The sequence below is a fragment of the Syngnathus acus genome, chromosome 22 (assembly GCF_901709675.1).
Source record: "Syngnathus acus chromosome 22, fSynAcu1.2, whole genome shotgun sequence".
Classification (NCBI taxonomy): Eukaryota; Metazoa; Chordata; class Actinopteri; order Syngnathiformes; family Syngnathidae; genus Syngnathus; species Syngnathus acus.
Window position 1 is genome coordinate 9124038 of NC_051106.1, and position 13974 is coordinate 9138011.

Sequence of the window (13974 nt, forward strand, 5' to 3'; positions counted from 1 at the left end):
GCCTGACTTGTCGAGTGAGTGTGTTCCCTTGTCATGCTGCCCAACAGTGACACATTTTGGACGGAGGCAATATGGCCATAAGCCATAACCGTAAACGCCCTCAATCCAGTTGACTGACGTTCATCATAGAAACTTCCTCATACCTGCTGACACCTGCTGCTTACACACACACCCGACCGAGCGACTCCATTAGTTTAGCCGCTTTCATGTGCCCACGTGACTGCAAGTGTAAAATATGGATTTGGATGGCAGCAGGAAAAAAAAAGCAAGCCATTGCATGCAACAGCCCTGAGGGGGGAAAATGCCAAACTTGCGTGCCACAGTCTTGTTCAAATGTCTTTTCCCTATGTCTGGGGAACCGGGGTCCATTTTCAACTTCCCCCAAAAAAATATTTCTTTGCACTTTCCACTGGTCCTGCTGTGTGCTTTTTTTGGGCTTCTTTTTGGGGGTGTCGAGGGGTGGCGGTGGAGGGGGCTGTTTCTTTTTCCAGAGTCTACCAGGCGCTGGAGTTGATATCTGATTTCACGCAAGGAAAATTGGAGCCTTCAGCTGCTGCGGATTCGGGCGAAGCCCAGTCGGCGCACTAATTCCTACCGGACTCCCGAAAGAACTCTGTCTCTTTCTCTCTGTCTGTCTCTCTTCATCTTCTTGAGTCTGTGCTATTTTTAGGTGTCAGGGTGCAGCGCTGCAGAGAGGGGAGGGGTCCCGGCGGCCCGTGGCGGCGGCCCGTGGCGGCGGCGCGGCCCACCTCGCGCTTGATTGGAGTTGGGGGAAACGTGTTGGCTAAACTGCGGTGGGGATCCGACTCCTGTGTTCTTTCAGGGGAAACTCGACTGGACACGTATCACAACATCTTAATGGGCTTGTGCAGTCTCAAAGCTCTTGGCCGGAGGCCAAGCGGAGCTCGCTACCACCCAAAACGCTCAGAGGTACAGTAGCTCCCTCTAGAGGAAAGGGTTACATAAACTGTTTAGTAAATGAGAAGCAAAAAGATTGTCTGTTTTCTCTCGCCGCATACTTTCCTGCCCCCACCCATCCATCCATCCACCCATCCACCCATCCTAAGTACAGGCTTCGCTGTTGCGGCTGTGGTAAGTGCGGTGTATCGTTGGCAGAGAAAAAGCGAGACTAGTAGTAGCTGCTTGTAACCTCTGCATCCCCAAACCACACATGATCTCCATTAAGGCTCATCTGAAATGTGTTTGCAAGGACAGGAGAGGAGATGGACCCCAGAGGGTTCACTTGGCGCAGTCCAAAGTCTGTGATGTTCACAGGCTACAAAGCGAGTAGCGGGGAACCAGAACTTTTCTTTTTTTTTCTTTTTTTTTTTACAAGAACACAGTGTTCCGTTGCTCCTCTCCCTCTGAAGCGTAGCGCCACACACTTATTTCATTCTGGGGTGGAGTCCTTCGTCTCATTTTTGCTTTGCTTTAAAAAGACCACTAGTCCACAGTGAAGCGTGGAACCCAGATCGGATTGGAGCTTTGACTCATTTGCTTATGCCGGGGGAAACGGGATTTCGCTTCTTGTTAACACAAGGGCAGTGTCTCGGCACAACTGTCTTTGTGCACGCAGGAGGTGATTATTAAAGAGGAGATGCAAATCCAAGTGCTCACCTGTGAAATGTTGACATAAGCTGGATGCAAACTGTGACGGCCAGCAAACAAGCAATGTTGCCTCAGGCAAATTAGCAAAGGGAAAGAAAATGGACTGAAGCGGGAATCCTCTTTTTCCTCGTACTTTCCATGACATACGATGACAATCTTCTGTACTCCGCTGAGGTTATAATAAAGTTTGCTCAAGCTTCCGTCTGAGGTTAACAGGTTTATTTTGAATAACTGGTTTAGGTAACTAGAAACGCATGTGGTGTAAAATGAATGTTGATAACTGGGTGTGAATGGCACAGGAGAGCCATCTCCAATTGTTTATTGAAGTCGTGGCCAATGAATCACGTAGAATGCAAATGATTTTCCAACTTTCGCACGTCAACATGCTTCACGTCGGCGGAAACATTTTTGCTTATGCTTTTTTGGTTTAAAAAAAGCAAGGCATAAAGTCATTTTCAATCTGTTCAAAAAAAGACAATGTTTGTTCGTTCGAAACGGACCAAAGGCAAAGCAGTGTCACTGGGTCAACGTACAAATCATCGTAATCGTCGCCTTTGCGTGCGCTCGTATCGATGACTCAGCGCACGTTGTGTGGCATGCTGCTTTGTGGTAGGTCGGGGACAAATAAGAAGGCTGTTTGACAACTGACACAAGCCAAATTGCCAAGAAACAAATGAAAGAAAGGAGTGGGAGGGAAAGATGAAGATGAAGAAAGTTAAGCAGGGTGGTGGCGTCCTAGGAATGTTCCGAGCTGTTTGAGAGCCCTACGGGCAAAATGAAACAGACTCCAAAATTGTCAGAATGGCACACCCTGTGTCGTGCCCGCCTTCGCACCACTGTCTCCACTGTAATTTACCATTTTTCCTTTGCCTATTTTAAAAGTCAGACAGAATACAAATTTATTTTAAAATCTCTGCTTTGATAGGTGCTGCTCCTGGGTTTTGCAAACAGACCTGTTTCTCACCATCCACCACTAGCCTGAAGTCACCTTACGACTCTTTACTGTCATTTCTGGACTATATGATTACCGTAATTTTCGGACTATAAGTCGCGGGTTTTTTTCATAGTTTGGGTGGGGGGGCGACTTATACTCAGGAGCGACTTATATACATATATATGGTTTTTTTTCACTTTTTTGGGCATTTTATGGCTGGTGCGACTTATACTCCGGTGCGACTTATAGTCCGAAAATTACGGTACTATAAAATTCGGGGAAAATCCTGATTTGTTCATATATAACCCGCACCGGACTATAAATTTGATTTTAAACGTCATGAAAAATCCATAGAGAAGCCGCATTGGACTATAAGCCGCAGGGTTCAAATCTTGTGCAAAAAGTAGCGACTTATAGTCCGGAAAATACAGTAGTTGGCTTTCACCCCATGACCACACGAGCATGGGCTTATATAGAGCATGGGTGTCAAACTCAAGGCCCGGAGGCCAGATGCGGCCCATCACATCATTTTACGTGACCCGTGAAGACAAATTATGGATCAACTTCATGCGTCAATAATAAAATTGAAAACTACAGATACTGCCAGCAATTTCTATTACCATTCAACTTCAAGTATTTGAACCGTTTTTACTAGTCTCTGATTTCAATACTAGTTCTTCATCAGTGTAGCTTATACTATATATAATCTAAGGCGTTGACAGTCATAATGGCCCTCCGAAGGAAACTATGAGTACCGACCCCGGTGATATACGTAGAACAGACAAAATACATGACGTTATTTCAATTCACATGAAGTCTGGAAAAGCCATCCTTCTTGTGAGCAAAATGGAAAAAAGTCTTAGCCATGTCAGGGCTTGGCAAGGTCTTACCTGGCCATGGTCTGAGGTCCTCCTCCACCTTGCATGTCTTCAGAGAAGGGGTGTCTATCTGATCTTGCCACAGGGCTGCTGAAAAACACAAATTGCATCAATATTACATGCCATACAGTAAGTATATTTTGGCATGCAGAAGGATGTGTAGGTGGTGTATGTGCAGGGTGATGAAGTCAGCACCTGCGTCATATAAATAAATCTAGCCCCCCCCCCCCTCGAAAAAAATCATGACAGACCCGTCAAACTGTCTTGGCATGTGGAGATGTGTCTTCCTGTCACAGGCTGGCCTCTGCTGACTGAGCAGTAGGCAGTGACGGCTGATTTTCTCACCAGAGTGAGAAGCAGCCTTGGAGAAAACATGCCTGATGGCTGCTTGGCAGATATTTTGGGGTCTTGCAGACCAGACAATGATGGGGCAGTGGAGACTTGTGAAAGGCAGCAGGAACAGCAACGCAGCCAGTAAAGCTGTCAAGAAGCAGGTGGAGGATGGGCTGGCCCAGCGCGTGGGACCCTACTTCGCACTCAGCGGCCACACCGCAAAAGGGCTGACATAAACAGGCTCTGTTTGCGTTTGGTCTGAAATGATGCACTTGACTCAAGTCCGCTTGGACTGATGTTCCATGGACTGATGAATAACAAGTTTTGAAAATAAGAGACCAGTAAAAACTGAATGGTAATAAAAATGGCTACTTTGTGCAATGAAGACAATTTGGCATTTTAATACTGACACGTGACCATGCACAATTTGTCTTTGCGGGCCACGTAAAACCATGTGGTGGGCCGTACCTGCCCCCCCGGGCCTTGGGTTTGACACCTATGCTCGAAAGGAAAATGGTTCATAATGATGTTCACCTATAGCCACACTGGCATGTGTAAGATCCACGCTTCCCCTTCACTTCCTCTGCAAAGGACCAAATCAGCACTCAGTCCCCGAGAGGTCCTGCACTATGGCTCACAATGGCAAATTCTTACATATAAATGGCCTTATTCAGACTGGCTTGCAAGCAGCTGGTGTGATTTGCTCAAGAAAATAAACATTTCCTTCAAATATTTTGATTGGCCAGCAGACAACATCAATACCAGACGCACAGATTACCCCTGTTAATAAAAAAGGCCCACCCCTGGGTGGAGCTGGGGCGAGGCTGGGGGGCTGTAAATGGGAACGAGGCGGCTCGATTGCTAATAGCCAGCTTCTCTTATGTAGTCGTGAGGACATAAATAAACACTTTTTGAAGTTGACGTGCAGTGGCCAGGAAGAGCCAAAATGGCGGCCGTCCTCATGACTCTGGCTTGCGCGATGCCTCTCAGATGTTTGACGAAATGAAGCGTGTCATTGAGAAACAGTCAAAGCGGGTCCTTGTGCTGGTTTCCTGTTTCACTTAGGCCTTAGGCGTCGCAACAGCGAGAGAATGCGAGAGCGTGAGCCAGCGAGAACCAAAGACGCCAAGCAGAAGAGAGAGAATAGAGAGCGTGCTAGAGACGTGAGTGAGGAACATGGCCTTGGCTGGGCTACGTTGGACATTTGATATGTCTTTTGAGCCCTCACTTATAACGTGAGCAAAAACAAACACATGGGCTGAAAATTTGCAAGTTCTTTTAGAGGTCTTGTCAACCCCCCGCACTTCCTCTCTCTCTCTCTCTCTCTCTCTCCCCCCAGACTCAATAGAGACTGTTCATGGGCACGCGTGGAGTTTCTATAATTGCAGAAACTCGGCCTAAGCCTGATGTGAAATTATAACTTATACAAACAATAGTGGCCGGTGAAGTACAACTAGCTTTCACTTCTCCTTTTTTTTTTCTTCTTCTACACATCTAACCTGTTTTCATTTCGAAGTATTCCTTTCAGGGTCAAAAAGAAAAGCTCACCACAAGAGAAGCTTACAGGCACCATAACAAATAAACCTCATGGCGGCCATTGACATATTGTATAAATAGTGTCGTGTTTTAAGGACTAGTTTTGGTTGCGTTGGCCTCAAAGGGCCCGACTTCCTGCTGAGGTTTGGCACCAATCTTTGGCCACACTTTTAAGTCCACGCCGTAGATGGCTGACGGTGAAAATTTCCTGTCTCGCTTATGCACCTAATTGGCTGATCATGTCACTCTGGATGTGGGAATTACTCCCGTGCTCTTGGCTGTGATGCTAGCAGAGCGCCACCTCCAAGCTGGGGGGCCAGTCGACTTGTTTATGTGGAGTAAACACTGTGGTCGCTGTGGACTAGGCTGCTTCTGCATCAAACAAGATTTTCTCCAAGCCAGTCCAGCTCAGGCTTACAGAACAAGAAGGCACAGCTGCAGCAGAACAGGAGGAAGTCCGGGAATGTGCCCCAAGTCTCATTAATGGGGCGAGTGCAAAAGAATTTGAAGGTTGAGTACATCAACAAATTGAGGTTGATCATTCCGGGGCTGATTTTATCAAGTGACTTGATGGCAGAAGGTATCTGATACTCTACTTCAGCTTTGCTTCCTCTTTGTTTAAAAAAACTCTTGAGTGTGTCACGTGACGTGCCAGAGCACGCTGGGCCGGCAACGTCACTCGGCCACACCCCTTTCCAATGACCGTAATGTCTGTCACCTGCTCCCTCTCGTTGTCTCATGTATTTAAACCCTGCCCGTGTTCCTTTTGTCGGGTTTTTGCCCCGGTCTTGTTTGGAGGCTCACGGTCAGAATTTTATGCTTGTCCAAGTGGACTTCTGTTGGTCGTTATGTATGTCTGTCTGTCTGTTTGCTGGCCGTGAGTCTCTATCTCGTCCGTCTGTGTGGTGTGTTCCCCACCTGCCTCCCTTCCAACTCCCTTTCCCTTCAAAAAACCCCGCCCGGTTCAAGCTGCATTTGGTCACCCTGGCTCAACTCATTCCTGCCACAGTGATTGTTCGAGGGTTGAGTTTGGTCTGGTTTTAGCATGAAGGGCAAAACTGGAGTCTTTTCTAATATAACAAAAATCATATTTTATAACTATTGTTTCTGTTCATTTAAGACAGGGGTGTCAAACTCATTTTTGTATTGATACATGAAGTCGATGCACAATTTGTCTTTGGCCACATAAAATGATGTGACTGGCTGTATCTGGCCTCGAGTTTGACACCTATGATTTGAGCTCTGTTCGAAATCTTCAAAACATTTTTGAACCTTAACTTTAATTATTGTTGCTCTTTATGTGACGCAAGATGGCGCGGTCACAGTTACATATTTACTCAAAGATGAACACATTGCCTATCACAGGAAGACAGCAAATTGCCACCCGCAGACAATCTAGAATAACAATTTAGATCTCTTGCGCGTCAGATCTGCTTGACTGCACGAGTCAAACCCTGGATTTCAAACCGCACACGCAAATACACTCCCATCGGAGTTTGCTGGGAATGAGCGACATGTCTAGCAGGCTTACCTGTAACCACAAAAGAACAAAAACAAGCAGTGAGGGCGACAACGTCTGCCAAAGTGCAGGAATCCTGTTACTGCATGCTCAGGTAATCATCTCTTAATTATTCCGTCTGTCTGGGACTCTTGTGAAGAATTTGCATTACTGACAAACTGTGTATGTATGTCTTTTTTTTTTCTTTCAACAGGCCTGTGGGGCATTTTGTGTGTGTGATACACACAAGAAAAGTGAGCCACTCATTCAGGCGAGCGAGATTAAAAGTACTGCATCAGCAAATTACAACAGTTTGGTCTGTTTATGTGTAAACGCCTTATTTAATGAGTTTGAAAACAGTCGTCCTTATGTTTGAACTTGTAAAACTGCTGCCTGTGCACGATTCCTTCACGTGCGCTCCAAAGTATAAAACCTCTGTCACGTTCACCCCCCCTCCCCTTTTTTGCTATGCAAGATAACCAACGCGAGACAGGTTGTTGATTTGGACCAAACCCATTTCAGAAGCGTAACTGTGGCCAAATGCCAATTGCGGGACCCAAATTGTGAAGTTTCACACCCGAGACTGTGATTTTAATTATCTTAATGAAGCAACGCACGCTCAGGCGAGTTCTGTATTTATTAACTATTGTGGACTACCACAAAGGCAGTGTGAAAGTGTTTGTAGACAAGGTGGGAGGTCGCGGAGTCTGTAACAATGTATTATTAGGCGCTCTGGTATGCCTTCATGGCATTAATACCACATATTAAGGTGTGTGGGTTTTCCAGCCGATCCCTTTCTTTGTCTTAATCACACACGCCTCTCCTCAATGGCCTCCAGCCATTGGCAACGCTAAAGCCTTTACCCACCCTAGCAGGCTCTAATGATGATGAGTTGTCTGCTCAAAGTGTATATACGGCGCATGTGTCGGTTGCAACATCACGACGCTCGCAAGCCTCTCCGCAAGACTTATGCTTTAATTCCTCAACTAATTACGTGCGGGGCAAAAAAAAGTGTCAGTCGCTCCTGTGTACCAGACCGTGAGCATTTCCTATCACGTCACTGAAAATGGAGATTTAGAGAGCTGGTTATTATCTTGGATAAGCTGTCATGAGGGAGTTTTCAGATCATATTTTAAAAAAGGGAATTATTATAATCATTATTATTATTATTACAGCCAGGAACTTGTAATTGTAAAAATGAACAATTTTCCACTTGTACAATTCACAATAATGTACACATTAAGTGCCAAAGTACGACATTGAATCTAAATGCATAAGTGGAATTTAAGAGAAAAATAAATAATACATTATGCAATACAAGTATTTTTTTTCTCCATAGACATGATTAAGTTACAATTAAATATCAGTTTAAATTTTCTTTTTCACTCAGTCCTCCAGATGTACATCTGACTTTCATGAGATCTGTGTCAGTAAAAAAAAATATATATATATATATTTATGTCCCGAGGTTATATGTCATACTCTGGTGCTTGTGTGAAGTGGAGCAAATCGTATTTCTACGATAACAAGTTGCTGTCTGTTTGCATCTTTTCTGTACAGTACAGGCTGTGCAAAGGATCTGATTTACAATCAACAATAAGTTAGGGACATGTGGGAGCTGGATAAAAGTCCCTGTGTTATCCTTAGTCAGCTGCTAGATCCTGTAGAACCTACGGTGTAGGTCCATTCTGGTGACTCAGTGCTGGGTAAGCTGAGCCCAAGGCCAAACAGTGGTGAATGGCTGTGATACACACTGATAATCCTGCACCCACGCATGGTCTCGAGCTCACAAACAACCACCCCCAAACGCAGCAACATGCTGATACCAAGGTAATGAGATTCATTAGCAGTCATGAGAACTAAAGAGTGGGCGGGAAGAGGAGGGCAGCAAACGCCATGTGTGTGTGTGTGTGTGTGTTTAGTCTGCGTGAGTCCAGACGTGGAATCTTGTTAAAAAGTCTTCTGACATATGACAGAGAGTCATCTTCACCCACGCAGCTGTTGACAGTGTATGCACACATCACACCACCTAAGTCTGAGTCCAAGTCCACTACCCCCCTTCCAGTATTCAGCCAGTCTGAGAGTGACGTGATTGCCAAGGTAGCGGGCAGCTGCTACATTCCTGAGGCTGTCGTGTGTGGAGTGCAGAGGCCAAGTTCTACACCCACGCCAAGTTTGGGGCTGGCGGCACCTGGCCGCAAAAAGCTGCACGCTGTGGGGCCTTGGACCCACCAACGCGGGGCATGTGGGGACAAAGCTGACACGGACTTCCCTTTGCCGATAAAAGATCCGAGTGAACGTGTGACAATTGCTCACCTGGTGTGGTGCTGAGGTGGCTCTGCGGAAGGGGCCGAGGATTATTGTTCACCGGACCTATTCGCATGCTTCGCTGGTAGCGCTCGATCTCTGAAAGCCTGTCTGAAAATTGCTTCTGAGAGTCTTCCATCTTCACTCTGTGCCCTGAAAATAAGCAACGGTAATCAAATGTTATTCTACCGATCGCATTTAGAGCAAAAAAAAAAGGCTCTTGTCATTTGACCTCACAAAAGAAAAAATATCAACAAGTAATATGATCTTAGCAATGATTTGGACCGCTTCCCACTTTTCTCAAAGTCAGTCACATTATACAAGGGGCCAACAAAATCCTGTTTTCAACCTCCGAGTGCAAAATATTATTGCCCTTGAAATGCATGGGCCAGACACTGCACCTGCTAGCGTGTCATCCACAGATAACACCGGTAAAAAAATCATTCCCTGACAAATGTTATTTTCCGTGAATCGCCAGACTCAGAAATATTGAACAAACACAAATCCAGTTTGGACCGACACAGCACTTAGTCATCGGGAAAGTCCCGGATGGAGTGAGATGCTATCATCACTATTTTGTCTTTAATGAGAACATGAGCTCATATTTAGCGACCTTCATCATCACTTTGTCTTTTATTGTTAACAATGGAAAAAGGAAAAAAAAACTCTCCTCGTGGCTTTTATGTGGACACTCACATGTCCGCTTACACACACACACACTTTACATTTATCTGGACACACCTTAAATGTCCGAGTCCGGATGAGGCTTATTCCCTCTAATGGGAGGAAGAGATTTTAATGTAACGCGCCAAAACTGTGTGTGTGTGAAGCGGCATGTATACATTCTGTGGTTTTCTCCTTGGCATCTCTGCAGACTACCCTAATGTGAAGTAATGGCTGGATTTGAATATTTTATCACTATATAAAGGGGGCAAGGCAGACGGACCAATATGGATTTTGCCCGTCCTTTCTCTCCCCTGACCCATGGGCAATATATTTTCACTTGGAGGCTGACCCATGGGTAAAGTTTCCTCTCGTTTACCGCTCTGTCCATTTGGTTGTGCCCACCGCATCCCCTCCATCCCGACCGACAATATAGAAATCTCAAGCCTCCAAGAAGACACACGCTGTTGTGTTGATCTCTGAAGTACACGCTGAGCATCTTTGCAACATCAGCTCCAACAAAGAGTGCGTGCTTGTGTGTGTGAAAATGAAAGACACGCTAATGACTCATCTGTCTGAGCAGACACAGCAGTTGTGTTTGTTTTTTGGGATGTTATTCCACCCACCAGGCCAGCCTGTGCCATTCCCCGGGAACACACACTCTGATACACTACATGGACAAAACGATGGGCTTGTCTTTGCAGCTAGAACAGCTTTCGATCCCCTGGAAATATTTAGCATTTTTTTTTATCATTTATCTAAACGAACATTGTGAGCCCCATCAAGTTGTTCCACACCAAAAGCATCCAACCGATGCGTTTATGAGCCTTGCTTTCAGCACGGCGGTACAAAATAGGGCCTTCCCCAAACAGCAAAAACGGAAGCATGATATTGCCCAAAAAGGTTTTGCTACGATGAAGAGATAAGGATTATGATTCAAAGAAATTCAGATCAGGAAGACATGGCGAGATAATGCTTTGCACATCTGGCTCACAGTCGAGAGGGGGGGAAAAAAAAGAAAGATTAACACACATAAAAAAAAGCTTGTTTTGTAATAAATAATAAAAAAAACAGTTCATTAAATTAGAAAAAATAATATTAAATATATAAATATCTTTATTTATAAATATATTAATAAATCAATAAATTGGGCTCAAACCTTTTTTGACCCAATTTGGTACGGTCCACTTCTGTTTTGAACCGCAATAGAGAGAAGGAATGAAAGTCAGATCCCCCTCCTCCTCTTTCCCCCTCTCACACACACACACATATTATGACACACACGCACAAACATGCACACACACACTCAGTCAGTCAGCCACACTGAGGCTACTGTCTGGTCTGGGGGCTGCCAGGGGAGGAACGCCTCCAAATATAGCCCCCTATATGTGTCCTTGTGTAGTTATTAAGAGATTTACACCACCTCAAAAGGATCAGGTCAGGGAAAGTATACATCCCGCCGATCACTGCATGAAAAAAAAAAGCCCGTCGGGCAGGGGGAAAAAATAATAATTGGGCCGTTTTTCGAAGGCCGCAAGAGGAATAGTGCGTCTCTTTAGTGATCATTCAAGCTGGCCGCAAGCGTGCACACACACTTGAATCTTGCTTCCAGTGGAAGGTTATAGTCGGGTGAGAGGGCTATTTTGAGGAGCTTCATTCGAATGACGCCAGGAGATCATTAACACTGGGGCCACAGATGCTGTTAACACCTCTAATCAAGCAGGAGGAAGCATTAAGCGCTCTTCCTCACCTTCTCAAATGTTTGCTTGTCCAAATGACACACTTCCCGCTCGAGCTGACTTGCATGGACGATCAGTTCGAAGTTTCTTCTGAATCATCGTGTCATGTTATGAGATTTCATCAATGTTTGGAAGATATTGTATATTTCACTGGCCAGTCTGCGCTTAGGTGTGGGATGGTGTCAAACTCAAGGCACGGGGGCCCAGATACGGCCCGCCAAATTATCTTGTGTGGCCCGTGAAATTGTGCATCAACTTCATGCGTCAATACTAAAATTACAAATAGTCTTCACTTCTAAAAAAATAGAAAAAAAAATCGCATTGTATCTAATAATCGTATATAATCTAAGTCATAATGGGCCTCCGAAGAAAACTATGACGACAAAAATGACTTTGACGCCCCTGCTGTATGTTCTCCAGCCATATCTCCCAGTTAACCTCCACGTTCAGGTTAATTCTGTGTCTTTGGCTTGTTGACCCCAGTTGTAGCTGGAGCGACCGCCAACGTTTGACATCTACTCTGTACGGGGTGCCGGAGATTCACTGCAGCCCCATTTCAGAGGGGTTTTTGCGGTGGGATGAATATTTTATGTGTCAGTGTGCACTTAGGAGAGAATGCCCTGTTTTTCTTGCAATGATATCATAACCACAAGATAGAGCTGGGAGACAGGGGCCAGTACACACATGAGGCCTAAACAGCGGCGGGCGCTCAATATGTAGCCAAGCAGAAATGGACGCTGTCCATTTACTAGCCTCCTTTCTGAATCATCTGAAAGCATTATGGAAGTCTATGAAGAACAAATAAAATGCTGAATATAAAATGTCTGGTATTAATAATGTACCGAGGAGGAATGGGTGTGTGTGTGTTTTATCTCGACTGCAAAACGACTTCCTTTCTCATTTCTGGCCTATGCTGCATTTTGTGGTGGAGCTGTGAAAAGTTGTTTTTTTCATGAGAGCGGGTTACCACACGGCGTATTAACAGCAAACCTGATTGAGTTGTGGCCAACTTTCCCTCCACAAAGCCTGTATCAGCCCAACATGGAGACAATATTTGCTCAATGCGCCCGCTAGTCGCATGACAGCTGAACGAGCCAGTACTACGACCTACTTCCTTCCTTCCTTCATCCTCCTCTTTGGGTGTTTGCCGAATCAAGAAACGTGTTCTGTCCGCATTAAACACAAGCTCCGTTTTAGTTGCTGCTTTTACAGGGGCAAAGTGAAACCCTATCCAGACAGCAAAAGGGCAAAACGTGCTTTGGCCCAAAGCCAAGTTTGCACCCAGTATATCTGAAGTGTAAATATTTGTATTTGCTATATAAATGGACTTGATAGGCTCTGGATAACAGGCTACAATTGAAGTGAATCACACATTGAAATGAAAACTATGTGTGACCAACTGTAAAGTCAGTGACGGCCATTTTGGAGACGTTCAATGGGATTTGCACGAGAAGCCCGGCCGGCCGAAAAGGCTAAGCGTGGAACGTGATCCATAGTTTGTTCAAGTGGAGCAACAGTTGAAGCGTGTGAGCAAACTTCCGTTTCAACAAGGTTTCAACATCTGTTGAGTAAAGTCATGCACACCTGTCTTTCTCTTCCTCCTGTTGCTACCCGGCCTGTCTTTCCGCCTCTTTTTCTTCAACTTCCCTTTTTATTTTTTTGGGGTCTTTTTTTTTTTGACTTGCTCAGTGTGGATCACCGCAACTCGCCGCTCCCAAGGCCACCAATCACACGTTTAGGTATCTCGACCGGGGCGAATCAAACTTCTTGTTTTGAGGCTGACCCTGAAGGATGTGGTTTTTACCCTTGGTTGGCGATTGTGGCTGTCTCGTCTGGGCCTAAATGAGTCCCGTGCTCGCCGCACGCAGACGTTACACAACTGGAAGCCTCATTTACATAAACGTTTTGAAAGAGAATAGCACGCATAGTTCTCCTAATTAAAGGTGTGCGCGCAGGATGTGTGCAACAAGGCCAACTTTTATCTTTTCAAACATTCTGCTGCTCTGTTTTCATCGCTATCACAGCGCTCGGGTCCCTCAGGCAGATGCAGCATTGGTCTCGGGGGACGAGCGGCAGTGTGAAAAATCCCCCTCCCGTCAACGGAAGTTGCTACATGAGACTGCTTGAGCAGAGAGCGCAGCCTTCCTTTTCTGATAAGACGATAACGCTCATTGCGTGCGTCTGCTAAATGTGTGTGCGTGTGCACCGGAGGCAGTGCCACACACAAGGGCAGGCCTACAGGGAGGCAAGTCGAGGCAAGCAAAGAGAAGCAAAGGGGTGCCAAATGCGCTCGGATTCCCGAGCGGCACAATAGGGCCCGTAGCATGCTTCGGAGCAATCAGCTTGCTTTTGTGCTGCAACTTTGTGTGTGTGTGTTTGTGACACTGAAGACATTTCGGTGGATATGATTTTTTTCTTTGTGCATTTTTCCGTGCTGCTTTTGGTGCTAGTGACACATTCCATGAAAGCAACTTGTGA

At 45.5% G+C, this 13974-nt stretch overlaps 1 protein-coding gene across 3 annotated transcripts in view; it reads right to left on the minus strand.

The window, feature by feature from the left end:
- runx3 (RUNX family transcription factor 3) overlaps positions 1–13974 on the minus strand; it is a 37497-nt gene that overhangs the window by 3257 nt on the left and 20266 nt on the right. The window contains exons 6-7 of one of the 3 annotated variants that reach the window (XM_037241453.1): positions 9104–9247; positions 3433–3507 (exon numbers count right to left, since the gene is read on the minus strand). In XM_037241453.1, coding sequence (XP_037097348.1) covers positions 3433–3507; positions 9104–9247 — 219 coding nt within the window. Of the gene's footprint in view, positions 1–3432; positions 3511–9103; positions 9248–13974 lie in introns of all 3 variants that reach the window. The other 2 variants (XM_037241452.1, XM_037241454.1) reach the window with 2 other exon arrangements.